The sequence below is a fragment of the Anas platyrhynchos genome, chromosome Z, assembly GCF_047663525.1.
Source record: "Anas platyrhynchos isolate ZD024472 breed Pekin duck chromosome Z, IASCAAS_PekinDuck_T2T, whole genome shotgun sequence".
NCBI classification, from domain to species: Eukaryota; Metazoa; Chordata; class Aves; order Anseriformes; family Anatidae; genus Anas; species Anas platyrhynchos.
Window position 1 is genome coordinate 37,774,513 of NC_092621.1, and position 14,220 is coordinate 37,788,732.

A 14,220-nucleotide genomic window follows, 5' to 3' on the forward strand; every position below is an offset into this window, starting at 1 on the left:
ATTTCCAAGATAATTTGACACCACTTACAGTCACTTGCATGTAATTGTTCTCGAGTTCTTTATGCATCAGGCATTAGAGAGGTGAGAGGGAATCAATTTTATGCTTCAGACACTGATGGAGCTTCACAAGAACAGGGGTTGCTTCTTGGAACAACTACATAGTTAACGGCATAGTCTCAACATAAACTCCATAAAAAAGTGTCAAAAAGACACTGTTTTGTCCATCTGCATGGGCATGGTGGTGGAAGCCACCATGCTTGCTTCCTAGTCTTCCCCAAGGAGATGTTTTGGAGAGCACCCTGGATTCCCTGCAACAAGTTTGTTCCATCTCAGTGAAACACTGTGTAGAGGCTGGTGGAGGTAGGCATGATACTTTCTTTTCTAGAGGCTTTTGTGTAGATTTTCTGACTTTATTTTACTTGTTACTGTTTCTGTTTCTATTATCATATCTCCTATTCAAAATACACAAAGGGCGAAGCATAAAGATGCAATGACAATGCAGAGCCATGTTTTGTTACACTTTAAAAAAAAAAACAACAATTGAGCTCCAAAACCCTTCAAGGTTAAAACACAGTTATAAGGCAGGTAAGTAGCAAAAGCACTGCTTGTTTTGCTGGCTCTAACAGGTCCTGAAAGCAGAGAAAAAAGGAAACTTGGATGCCAAGCAAGGGGGAAAAGCTGCAAGAAGAAATCTTTCTCACCTGTTCCACAAGCGGTGCATTTGTTAGGTTCACTTCCACTGCAGTCCAGGCAGGTATGGTGGCACAAATGACATTGCCTTTTGAATTCAAACTTTCCTCTGGGGCATTGTATTACACAGCGACCATCATCAAAGAATCTTTTGAGGCACAGGGAGGCATAATTACAAATTCACCAATAACTTGTTCTTTAAATTTAGAATGTACTGATAAGAAAAACAAGATATACTTCCTTCACTCTATTGACAAGAGTCTTTGCACTCCTCTCCTTCATTTCCCTGATCTTATTGATAGTATTTGCTGATTAGAATGTCAGCCATGTGTAGAACCTGGACTTCAGAGATGAGTTGGATTATTTTCCCAGAAAAATCACCCTTTGGTCTTACATCTAAATTTCTTTCTACTACTTTCTCTGAAGTGGTCACCTAATGTCATTTAGAGGGAAAGTAAGACTAGGTCTTTCTCTGTGAAGCAATGGTCTATCTGTTAGTTCAAATGCTAGCTGTGAAAAATACTGTGGCTTCAGTGCAATGACTAAGTATATGCAGTCAAACACCTCTTTGAATCTTAGCCCTTAGGACTTGTCTTCTTAGACTTGCATATGTGTAAATACTTAGGCATTTTACTACTAAATGTAGTCCTGCTGCATAACAAAAAATCTGCTACAGAACCCTTATATGTAATGAAAACTTCTGGTCCATTTTCACCACTATTTAGTGTCTAATGCTTTTATTCTTTCTGGATGAAAAGGAGAAAAGCATCAATACAGATATGACTATTAAAAGAGTATAAAACAAGTTGGCTAGAGTTGGAATGTGTTTTCAATACTTAGAATTAGAGAGAAGAGACTGTAATCTCCTACTCTCAACAGTTTTTGTCCTTGACCAGTTTGTTTTTTGAGGATTTAGGACTCATTTTCTAGAGACATTGAACACAATTCAGGATCTTAGTACAGATTTCAAGACCATCAGGTTTTCTGTACAACTAGGCTTTAGGCTTTCCACAACATGAAGATAGTGCATGCTTCCTTGGAGCCAGGCAGTGGTATTGACAATGTCTGCTATATGTCTTCATAAATTTGAGTTGCTATGGTCATTGTCAGATTTATTCTGAAAGAGGGAGAGAAAAACATCTGCAAAGTTTAAAAACAATTTTGTCAAATTGTCTTTGAAACCTTTTTGAATTTACCATGACTGGAAATGTCTAAGCTTATGAAGTGTGGATATGGAAGAATATGCCATAATGCAAACAGGCTTCCTGAAGAGCATGCAGCACATCAGTGTCTAAGCAAGCTTAGGAATTAGTTAAAAAGACTTGTGATGCTGAAGTTAGGCTGCTGCAGGGAAGCGGGGAGAAGCTCATAAAGGTAGATTCAGCAAAGATGTCTCTTTGCTCTGGAGTCTGACAGAATATTCATAGAATGCTATCTGTATTGCTGAAGACCAGTATTCATCTCTTCATGTGGACCACAGCTCACACTGTTTTGTTCCTGTGCAAATGGGACACCATGTCAGAAACACTGGATTTAGTGTTACTGTATTCCATCACACGTGCTAGCTATAATGATAGTTATCCTCACTAAACAAACAAACAAACAAAAAATAAAAAATTGCACCTTTTATAGTGGTAATATACTTTTTTTTTTTTCCTTCATTTTTGTTATGTTGTCTCTAATGATAGACACCAGCAGGAGAGATCTTTTCACTAAACTTTTTAGCTGAAACAGTAAGCAAAGGGAGGAGAATTTTGATGAAAAACACTGTTTAGCTGGATAAAAACTATACTACTACTACTATATAATTTTTATAAAACAAGTAGCTGCATTTTGAATTTTCAAACAACCAAGTGATCTAGCAGTGATTTTATTATGAATTACTGTGACATCCCCTGCTGAATTTTCAGAAAGAATAGGGATTGATCACTGTTTTCATTTTCAGGGGATTTTCAGTAATTACCCCCCACCCCAAATCTCTTCATCCTTTTCAAAAAGGACAGGTGTTCCCCTGTAGGAAAGCAGGATGGCTGAATTTTAGTCTCTGTTATCTAATGGCCACTCATTAATGCCTTCAACAGATACCATCTAAAGCTCTAAAGAGCTATAAGATTTAGGATCCAGTTCAATTGGTCTATTTCAAGCACATAACAAATAGTGCCATTGGAATGACTTATTATTTAGCTTTTGGCTGAGGTTTTCCATTATTATTTCTTTAATTGTGACTGTCCAATATTACTTTTTTTCTAACAACTTTTCATAGTGTTCAAAAAGAACACAGAAAGCTCTTGGAAACCTTAGATAAAAAAACCTGAAAACTGATGGAGAATTTGTTACTGGGGAGACAGCAGCACCCTTCCAAAAGATCACAGAGACTTCATTGCTGGAAACTTCTGGTGGCTTTGCCTAATGGCATTGTAACTAGTTCGTTCTGCACCTTTGTTTTACATCTCAAAACGCATTGCTAGGAAACACATACAACCTAAGTTAATGCAATTGTGAATTGGAAAAATCCAGTTCTCTGTCCAAAATTCTGCCCAAAACCTGTGCTAATGCCACATCCAACTTTATATGCATTACATCCATACTGTTTCCTCAGCTATGAATTTGTCTGGGCTCCACTGATCCTTGTGCATCCTATGGTCTTAGCACAGACTTTTGCTCTGTAAATTGTAGCATTGCTTGAGGTTTGTTTTTCTATGCCTTACAGGACCAGATTCTGATTTCATACTACTTAAATACCAGTTGGCTGCAATGTAAGGGAACCAGAGTTATTGGTGTGAGGACAGAGCTATTGACAGGACATGAGTTTAGATTGGATTAGGTGCTAGAGCACCTAAACTTCAGCTTTTGTTCTGCAGTGATCTCCTGTGGAGAAGCTTTGCTCTCTGCTCACTCCTTGTGAGAGGTTAGAAAAATAAACTGCACTTAGGAGCATATGTTCAGGTGTTATAAGCAGTCCCACACTTTGTTGATTGCTAGCTTCAGTGTCCATATTCACTCCTATGTCAAACTCCATTGGTGTGTAAAATTGCAGATTGCCTTGCAGTTTGAGTTTATCACCCTTGTGACTCCAACAGTTATGTTTTTGAATGGATGACAGTGAAAGAAATATTATTTCACATTAAAATATTTGTTTCTGTAGTTGTGGGAATCATTTGTTTAAATGCTGAATGTCTGTGTAACAAACAGTTTTGTTCACATACTTGTCCTCTCAGTTTCTCACACTGTTTTTTTTGTTTGCCATAATCTTCAATTTGTTTGTAATAATAATCATTTGTCTCTTCATTTGACTCTGAAAGATAGTGCTAAAGTGCTGTCTTTGTGTTGCATGATGCTAGAAGACACATACCTTGTGCTTGGGCAGCTGATGCAGTTGTTGGGCTCAGGTCCAGTGCACTTGTCACAGAATGTGTCACACAGCTGACATTCTTGAAATTCATCAAGATATTCATCTGGTAGAAAAAAAAAAGAAAGATTACTTATTTCAGCTCAACATCTTACACTAAACAAACAAACATACAAAAACAAAGTACTAATCCATGTTGGTAAACTCAATGAGTAAAAGGAATTAGACCTGTTTTGAATTATTGAAATGAGCACATTTCCACGAGGTGTCAAGAAAACAAATACTTGCTCCTTTGGTATACCAGAATATTCAGATTTAGTAGTTTGTAGTCCTAATTTATTTAGGACTGCTTGTTTTTATTTTTAATTTTATTTTCCATATGAACCTGACAGGTGGTGATGTTTGGGTTGAGGCTATTACTTTTGCATCAATAATAATCTTATGTAGGAGCATTTGTTACCTAGTTTCCCTTGCTACAGGTGCAATGTGCTCCTGATTATAAGCTTTAATATAAAGGGTATACTCTCATGGTTGTGACTTGTGTTATGTGTAGAGAAGGACTTGAGTGAGCCTCCATAGGTCAGAGACATGTTAGTGCTCCCCACACCTCTAGCTGTAGCACCTTTGTCTCCCTCTCATGAGGCTACTGCAATAACCCACTTCTAAAAGACTGGGGTTCTTCTTTAAACTGAGTAAAAATTTGGTGACCAAGTGTCCTCTTGTACTTGAGGAAGAATTATTGAGTGATTGTCTAAAATCTGAGATGTAGATATAAACACTTCATAATCATGAATACCATAAAAATACTATGGAGCTGAAGTGCAAAGTCTGCTGTTTATTTAATGAATATTCTTTGAAACACTGTTACAAAATGGTACGCTAAACTTTCCCTACTTCTCAGAGCTGAGATATTCATTTAGTAATTAGCACGAATGCTAGATCTGCGTGCAACACAGTATGGGAACACTAAATGGGTTTATCAAGAAGTTTTGTGGTTTATGTCAGTTTGTTATGGGAAAATTTGTTCTAATTGCATGTATATAGTTGATAGAACTTGCTGTTCCTTCATTCTTACATAATGGAAGAAGTTTGACAGAGAGTCCTGTGTAATACATAAACCTTGCAATTTCTTGTATCTAGAAACTCTTTTCACGTGTGTTGGTGCTGGGAAATTCAGTTTTGGCACACACATTGAATTTTAGAAGTCAAAACACAACTATGTAGTGACTTGGTTTTGGCTCACAGTTGCAATGATGTTTTTGCATTGAAGAGCAAGAGCATTGTCTGAGAAAGTGCTGCTGTATTAAACAATGTAGGAATGAAACATTGTCTAAAAAAAAACTATTATGCTCTCTGTCCCTTGTCTTTTCTATATCCATGTTTCTTTTAACAGAATTTGTAACATTTGAAGTACCTGGTAGGAAATATAAGCTATATTATATATAGCATATATAGTTATATAGTTATAGTGGTTATAGTGGTATAGGGAGTGGTATAGTTACAAATGCAAAGCATGCTAAAACAGGAGTATCCAGCTAACCATGGGCCAAAGCTGAGGTACCCAAATTGTAGGTACAGATGTAATTTCAATTTTGTAAAGGTTTGTATGTCCCATGGAGTAAGGAAAAAGTTCAAAAATGAGCCATAGACCCACATGAATCAACAAAATAGTGCTCCTCAGAGGCTGGTCTGGTGTTGTTTCTAACCAGCAAGAAATGCAGAGCTAGGAGAAAATGATCAGTCTCTTGAGATGAGAGAAACAGAGACATTTGTATCTTTTTTTTTTTTTTTTTTTAATGTAAATTTGTGCATCAGACAAACATATAAACTTTATTATTTCTGCTGGTAATAGGAGCCACCCACACTGCAACTTTGGTTATCTGCTCCAGTCGAAAGGATAATAACACAATGTCAGAAAGAGACAGACAGCAGAAGAGGTCATGTACTATCACTATGAGTATTTATAATCCTTACCTCTTAGAAAAAAAGCTGTGGCTTTCTGCCTAATAGATCTTCGGGCCATTGTTATTTTTTCTTAGTGTAGGACTCTTTACACCTTTTGATTTGTATTCAGAGGGTGTAACGTGGACCATAATCTCGAATGTCTTTATGAGATTTTACATGTATAATATAATTTGATACTCGTTACAACAGAAAAATTGCCAACTTCCTAAGTCTCAATTTCTTTCTTACATGTTTTTTGCTAGAAAATGCACCACCATGAAAAAATGCAGTATTTGGAAAATCTTCTGTTTGCAGGTTTGGTGGCTTGGTGTTTTATACTACTGCCTCTGCATAACTAGGAGATCTGTCCTTGCAATATTATTAAATACTTACTTCTCTCATATTATTTTCCAATATTTGTAATAAAAGCATTTTGTTTCTTCAGTCCTTACTACCTTCATTTTATTTGCCTGTATGCTTTTCCGTGGGACCTGAGATATTAATTCACACACCCTGGCTATCCCCTTTCATACCCTTCCCACAAGGTAAAAGTGCTGAGTTTTAAAAGGTTTCTGTTATTTCTTCGTTACTTCTTTCATTGAAAGTGCTGTAATTCATTTCAGCTGCCTTGGAATAGTGCCAGGAAGACCAGCTCTCTGCTGACTCTATTGTCTCAGTCGAAGCATTTCAAAGCATACAATTATAGGAACGCACATCAGAAATTGCTTACATATTAGGCCCTCTGAATTGCAAGTCACATCTAAAGCTGTAGATCTGCCAATAAATGTTAACAGAATATCCTTTTTTTCCTTTTTTCTTTCTTTTATTTATTTTTTCCTTTTGGGTGAGGGGGGGAGGGGTAGATATTCAAGGAGTTAAGACAGAAATGCAGCTTTAGAGAAAAATTTTAAACTATTCCACAGGGTGGTTTAACTGTTTGCCAGATTTCTTGTGGGCTATGTATTTCTTGCAAGATAATACCACTTACCAAACCTCGACTCTCTCTTTTTTTTTTTTTTTCTTTCTTCTGTATTAAATTTCTTTATCTGCCCAGTGTACAAAAATGGAGAATACCACTACCAAAGCACTCCAGCTCTGCCTTAATTCAAGCAATACCAGTCAATTACTTTGGGCCTTCCTAGATTTAATTTTCCCTCATTTGTCATTTCTGTTACTTTGTCACCTTGCTTAAAAATGGTTGTCACATTGTTTAAAAAATAAGGGAATTAAGTGTTAACATACTTAATACCTCATAATTGGAAGACTTCTGATTACAATTTCTTGTGTTTCTAGCATTGCCTCTTCACCAGGGTCATGTCAAGTTGTGGGCTGCGCTTTTAACTTCATACAACAACCTATACTTAAAACAAGTTCCTATCTGTTGATAGGTGTGTTTTAAAATGGGGCAAGATATATACCCATTAAAGAGGCAGAAAAAAATGAATTGCATTAAACTCATCGAGTCAGGTTAATGGTGTAACAGCAAACTAAAACCTGGCTCTTCTGAGTCCCAGACTAGGGCATTGTAACAGAATCACAGAATTTCTAGGTTGGAAGAGACCTCAAGATCATCGAGTCCAACCTCTAACCTAACACTAACAGTCCCCACTAAACCATATCCCTAAGCTCTACATCTAAACGTCTTTTGAAGACTTCCAGGGATGGTGACTCCACCACCTCCCTGGGCAGCCCGTTCCAGTGCCTCACAACCCTTTCAGTAAAGAAATTCTTCCTAACATCTAACCTAAAACTCCCCTGGCGTAACTTTAGCCCATTCCCCCTCGTCCTGTCACCAGGCACATGGGAGAACAGGCCAACCCCCACCTCACTACAGCCTCCTTTAATGTACTTATACAGAGCAATAAGGTCACCCCTGAGCCTCCTCTTCTCTAGGCTGAACAAGCCCAGCTCCTTCAGCCGCTCCTCATAGGACTTGCTCTCCAGGCCCCTCACCAGCTTCGTCGCCCTTCTTTGGACCCGCTCAAGCACCTCGATGTCCTTCTTGTAGCGAGGGGCCCAAAACTGAACACAGTACTCGAGGTGCAGCCTCACCAGAGCCGAGTACAGGGGGACGATCACCTCCCTAGCCCTGCTGGTCACAGTGTTTCTGATACAAGCCAGGATGCCGTTGGCCTTCTTGGCCACCTGAGCACACTGCTGGCTCATATTCAGCCGACTGTCCACCATCACTCCCAGGTCCTTCTCTGCCTGGCAGCTCTCCAACCATTCCTCTCTCAGCCTGTAGCTCTGCTTGGGGTTATTGCGCCCCAGGTGCAGGACCCGGCACTTGGCCTTGTTAAACTTCATACAGTTGACCTCAGCCCATCGGTGCAGCCTATCCAGATCCTCCTGCAGAGCCTTCCTACCCTCGAGCAGATCGACACACGCACCTAGCTTGGTGTCATCTGCAAACTTACTGAGGGTGCACTCAATGCCGTCATCCAGATCATTGATGAAGATGATAACAGTTTCCAGGAAAATGCTATGTCTTTGCATAAGCAGTATTAAGGACATGGCCCTTATCTTGACTCTATTTCCCTCCTGATATCCAAAATCTGCCATTTATTCACAGCACATGGTGTTTCAGTAGGCCAGTTGGATGAGGGTGTGAATATCTTTGCAAGCCAAGCCTGGAGTTACATAGAATTTTATATGCAGGTAGTCATAAATCAATTTTTCTCTTGTAGCCCCCATGAGATTTAGTCACTGAAAGTCACATACTAATTCCCCACCTTTCTTAATCAAAAAATCACTCTCATTTAAAAAACATTCACAGGTTATCATCTTAAGGATTACTAGTGACATTTCTGTGTAACCATCCAAAAAAATGACCGTTTCCTCCTTTTGCTTGTTTACTTTCACAGAACCTTGTATATAGATTTTGTACTTAGGCTTTGTGTCACTTGTATTGCTTGTATGCAATTTTACAGGTTACAAAAGTTTCACCCAGCTGATAAAGAAACACTCATCATAACCATTTTTCACTGATCAGCCTAAAGAATTCATTGTTTGGAAGAGTTCCGCTTTTCCCATATTCAGCTTTGACACATTTTGTTTTGGCTGGCAGATGGGACTAGCTCCTTGAATTTTGTTAAAGAAAAGTCTATCCATGAAGCTTAAGTCCACTTAGACTAACCTGTGTGTAACAAACCATTAAACTTCATGCTAAAGATTCCTCTTGGAGTTACCTCTCATCTGAGCCCAAAGACTTAATATTTGATAAGTTACTGCTCCCTGAAAGGAATCTTGTCTTCACCTTGAAAATTTCTGAGCACAGAGATTGTGGGATTGTGGTATTTCCTACACTTTCCCCCCCACCCCACCCCTTGACACGATTTTGGCTAAGCATATGAAACTTGAACCTGCTTTCCAGTTCTGATTTGTCTAGCTTCAGCCTCATGTTAATTACAAGCTTCCAGTCAGTCATTTTACACAGTGACCACATCCCTGTCTCCCTGTTTGGGTAACAAAGGGACAAAGGGGAGATCCTTCATGAATATTGATGTGATATGAACCAAGGTGTTGAGAGGGATTTGGGATGGAAGTCTTCTCTTCAAAAGTGATGAGCATGAAAACTGAGGTTAAGATGCAGGCTCCTCAGCCGCTGCAGACCCCTTGTGTAAAGGGATGAGGCAGAACCTTGGAAAGGGATGAGGACATTCTCCATGAACAGCAGTGTGTGGAGCAGAGTAAGATATAATGATTTTAGGATGAAAGAGCCCTTTGTTTCTGAATTAACTGAGATCACATAGAGCCTGAGGTTATTTTTAATTGTGAGATGCAACTGCCTTTATCAACTGCATTATCTTGCACAGCCCTCTATTCTTTTCCCTATTGAATAAAAATATTTACATCAAAAAAAGGTACCCTGTTTGTTGACACAAAGGGAATTTTTGTCTTTTTATTTTTGGTGTGTGAGTTTCTTCCCTCATTTCTATGTATATACGTATATTGTATATTCTATGTATATATATATATTTCTACTTATACAATGGTTGTTAGAAGCCCATTGAAGAGCCAGAGACCTAAGGGGTACTGAGCAGGTGTAAACAGAGTCCAGAAAGATGTTTTCCTTGTTTTAAAAATCTGCTTTAAATCTCCATTTGTGCTAATAATGTGGATGACTGGAAGTGTAAGCTGGCCAGGATCAGAGTTTCCCCCTTGCCTGTTTAAGCACAAAGGTCAGAGCCTGGTAGGTTATTCTGCTGTTCACATGCAGCCTGAAATTTGACAGCCTCATGAGAAAGTGGGAAGGGAAATGTAGCAGTCACTGTCCTTATTGCTAATATTGTGCTCTGTACCCTTCTTATTTCTTGAAAGAGGGGGAAACACCGTGTCTATCTCTCAAAATTTCAGAACCAAATGAGTAAAGAATCTGCTTAGCCTCTCCATTTCTGGAGCTTCAGATTCCTATTTTTTTTTGTGAAGCTCAGTAGCCAAGAATGTCCAAAATGGCAGGGAAATGGAGACACTCAAATCTCACTGAAATGTATGTAATCTTGCTGGAAATTATGTGTTGGAAATCCAGATTGTGTCTTGTGGAGTATGGAAAAGAAAGGCTGACTGGATCGTTAAGTAAAGGTGGTGTTATTTGTAGCTGTACACATTTGCATATGTTGAATGTACAATTAAACACAGGATCTTTCAATGCTGGAAGAAAACTCTTTATAATCCAGAGGCAACAGTAGCAGCATGGTGTCTGTCTCTTATGTTTTACAGTGAGCTGTACTTGGTATAAACAAAGCCTTTCCTGACCACAGGATTTCTGCAGATAGACATAAGCCCATGGAGGAAACAGAAGAACATTTAAGGGCTGTATTTAAGTTATTGTATCCATCTTAAATAGAGCGACCCTTTACTGGAGATCCTAAACTTAACTAGGACATGATCTGCTGAAATAACTGGGCAGATTTTAGCAGGGAAACTCTTGCCCCAACAGGATATAACAAAATAGATTCATACTGGTAATCAATTTCACATTCTATTCTACTTTGCGTTTCTACTTTGCTTTTCTCTTCCTGCTAAAGGTAGGTATCCACAAATACTGGGCAGGATCAGTGTACTACCTCCTAGTTCTGCAAAGCAACTTTTCAGTGTGATAGTTTTCACAGAATCACAGAATCATCTAGGTTGGAAGACACCACCAAGATCACTGAGTCCTACCTCTGACCTAACACTAACAAGTCCTCCACTAAAGCATATCATTAAACTCTACATCTAAATGTGTTTTAAAGACCTCCAGGGATGGTGACTCAACCACTTCCCTGGGCAGCCCATTCCAATGCCAAACAACCCTTTCAGTAAAGAACTTCTTAATATCCAACCTAAACCTCCCCCAGCATAACTTTAGCCCATTCCCCCTTGTCCTGTCACCAGGCACGTGGGAGAATAGACCAATCCCACCTCGCTACAGCCTCCTTTAAGGTACCTATAGAGAGCAATAAGGTTGCCCCTGAGCCTCTTCTTCTCCAGGCTGAAAAATCACAGCTTCCCCAGACGCTTCTCATAAGACTTGTTCTTCAGACCCCTCACCAGCTTTGTTGCCCTTCTCTGCACTTGCTCAAGCACCTCGATGTCCTTGTAGTGAGGGGCCCAAAACTGAACACAATACTTGAGGTGTGGCCTCACCAGAGCCCTGCAGGGGGACAATCACTTCCCTAGACCTGCTGCCCACACTATTTCTTATGCAAGCCAGGATGCTGTTGGCCTTCTTGGCCATCTGAGCATGCTGCTGGCTCATATTCAGCCGACTATCAACCAATACTCCCATGTCCTTCCCTGCCAGGCAGCTTTCTAACCACTCATCTCCCAGCCTGCAGCGCTGCTTGGGGTTGTTGTGCCCCAGGTGCAGGACCCGGCACTTGGCCTTGTTAAACTTCATGCAGTTGGTCTCAGCCCATTTGCCCAGCCTATCCAGATCATCCTCTTGCTTAAAGTCCCCCCTCATTCCTAGCCTCCACTATAGACACTGCAGAAATACCTAAAAGGTAATCACTTCTGATGATTTCCCAAGCAAACAGTCCAGGATATTCCCTTTAATGAATACATATTCTTTGCTGAAGGTGCAGAAATGGGCAGTTGAGAGAGCTCCTATTATTCAGGTACAGCTGAAAAGAGGCTTTGTAGCACCTTTTAGCTACGTGAGCTCCTTGATCCCCCTTGGGACTGAAAGCATTCAGGGAGGCTGTGCTGGAGGTAGACCCAGTAAGAGCAGCATTTACACACCTTTGATATGTCCTTGCTCTAGTAGGAAAAGGGCCTTTATTTTGGGAATGAGTATTACGAGTTATTTTTCTCTTTTGATCATTGGCACGAGAACATGATCACAAGCACTGGGGCTGACAGCAGTGCAAAGTGTGTGGACTTGGAGACCTTCTGACCTACAGCTCAAAGAGCATCTGCACCCACCGGGAGCAGGGCAGTGGACAGGATAGGGACAATTGTAAATGGAAGAGATGGATATTATTAACTAAATCACACTTGTCAAGCTTGAGTGAACATTCAGTGCTTTTATTGAGTTTGCATGATGGAGCCATTAATTCTCCTTGGGTAAATAAATATTCACATCCTGGCAATGTTCTAGCTTCTCCTCCCCAGGTTGATTGGCAAAATGGGTACTTAACCAGCTAATTTCGTAACACCATAAAGCAAAGATGTCCACTGTGTTTTGTGATGGGATGGTATTATTTGCTTTGAAAATTGATGTTGTTTTCCCAGAAGACCTTCAACAAATCCATCCCCAAACACTGAGAAACAGTGATAAATAAATGATTGTATAAGGGGCATTCAAAGCTGTGCCTTGCCCATTTTTTTTTTTGCAACAAATGCATGAGCTGCTCAGAAGAAAAGAGATATGACAAAAACCAGCCTTTGGGTTGCATGGACAGGCTCAATTTGTTGCTTACTGAAAAAGTTTTTGGTTTTGTTTTTCTAAATGCTGAGAGCCTTCCTGCCATAATATGTTTTTATCCTGAGGATTTCAGTGAGACCCTGTATTACTCTGCTCTGAAATTTTGCAGAAATGTCCCCAGACCACAGTAAGTTTGAATCCTCTTGGCTCACCAGTATGCAACCAACAGAAGGAGTGCAGGTGTTGATTGCACTGCCACAGGTTGTATGCAATACTAAACTCTATAGCTTTAATTTGATCTCAAGGACACTGTGTTGCTACATATAATTCTTTAGTCCTTGCTAGTGGACTAAGAGGAGGATTAAAGCCCCAAAACACTGTCATGAGTGATGGTAATAAATAATCAGATAATCAGTTTAAACAAAATTGGAATCTTCCATAATGATTTAAGACAAGTAAATAAAAAATTTACATCAAAAAATTTTGCCCTCTGTTAAACAAAGTGTTCATACTTTTTCAGCCCTAGTTATCATATATTGAAACTGCAGATTCTGAAAATTTTCATGTAAGTTCATGTTGGGTTCAGTTTCCTTTTAATGTAACTCGACTAGGACATTTTTTGTATGTTGTAAAACTTTTTTAATGCTTGCTTAAAATATTTTGCACAAACATTTAATGACAGAACTTTTCTTGATTCATTCTTAACCAATGACATGACAATGGCATATGCAATATAAATAAGGCATGGTAATGGATCAAAGACAAGTTACTGTTCCATGAGTTGCACTGCAGATTGAAAACATTGAATCATACAAGCTGTCACTTAAATGTCTTTACAGGAATCTTGAATTTATAACAGGCCTTCTTAAAGTCATTCAGTTCATCATTTTTTTTTTTTTTTTTAAGTGGCAGGTAGTTACCTAAAGTGGCCACTGATATAGGTAATACTCAGTCTGGTTGCAATGTGGCTACTAAGAGAATTAACTTGGCCATCATCAGCTGCAAGTTCTATTTAGGAATGAAGTTGCTCTAGTATCTCTGCATATAGCTTTACTTATCTTAAAGGGTTATGGGGTCATGCCTCTTATCATTACCTGACAACAAGCAGCAGCCTTGGTATTATACCATATATTCAGTAACAGGGTTTGCTCAGAATTTCACAAGGACATTGGAAGCTTGTAGTCCAAATAGGAACTGGGGTAATCTGTATAGTCTCATAGGGAAGTCTCTATTAGAAAACTGTGTTCTCCACAATGAGGGAGCTTGCAAAGCCTCCCAGAAAGAGATGAGATATACCAGTGGAGATTGTTGTGTGGGTAGATGGGGTCTAATCCAAGAGCCACAGAAGCTACTGGTCAGAAGCATAGCTTCCACTGACACAACCCAG

General features: G+C 39.4%; 1 protein-coding gene across 1 annotated transcript in view; it reads right to left on the reverse strand.

Annotated features, from left to right (window-relative positions):
* PCSK5 (proprotein convertase subtilisin/kexin type 5) overlaps positions 1-14,220 on the reverse strand; it is a 265,069-nt gene that overhangs the window by 42,149 nt on the left and 208,700 nt on the right. The window contains exons 21-22 of the mRNA XM_038169846.2: positions 4,043-4,145; positions 702-838 (exon numbers count right to left, since the gene is read on the reverse strand). Of these exons, the coding sequence (XP_038025774.1) occupies positions 702-838; positions 4,043-4,145 (240 nt within the window). The remainder of the gene's footprint in view (positions 1-701; positions 839-4,042; positions 4,146-14,220) is intronic.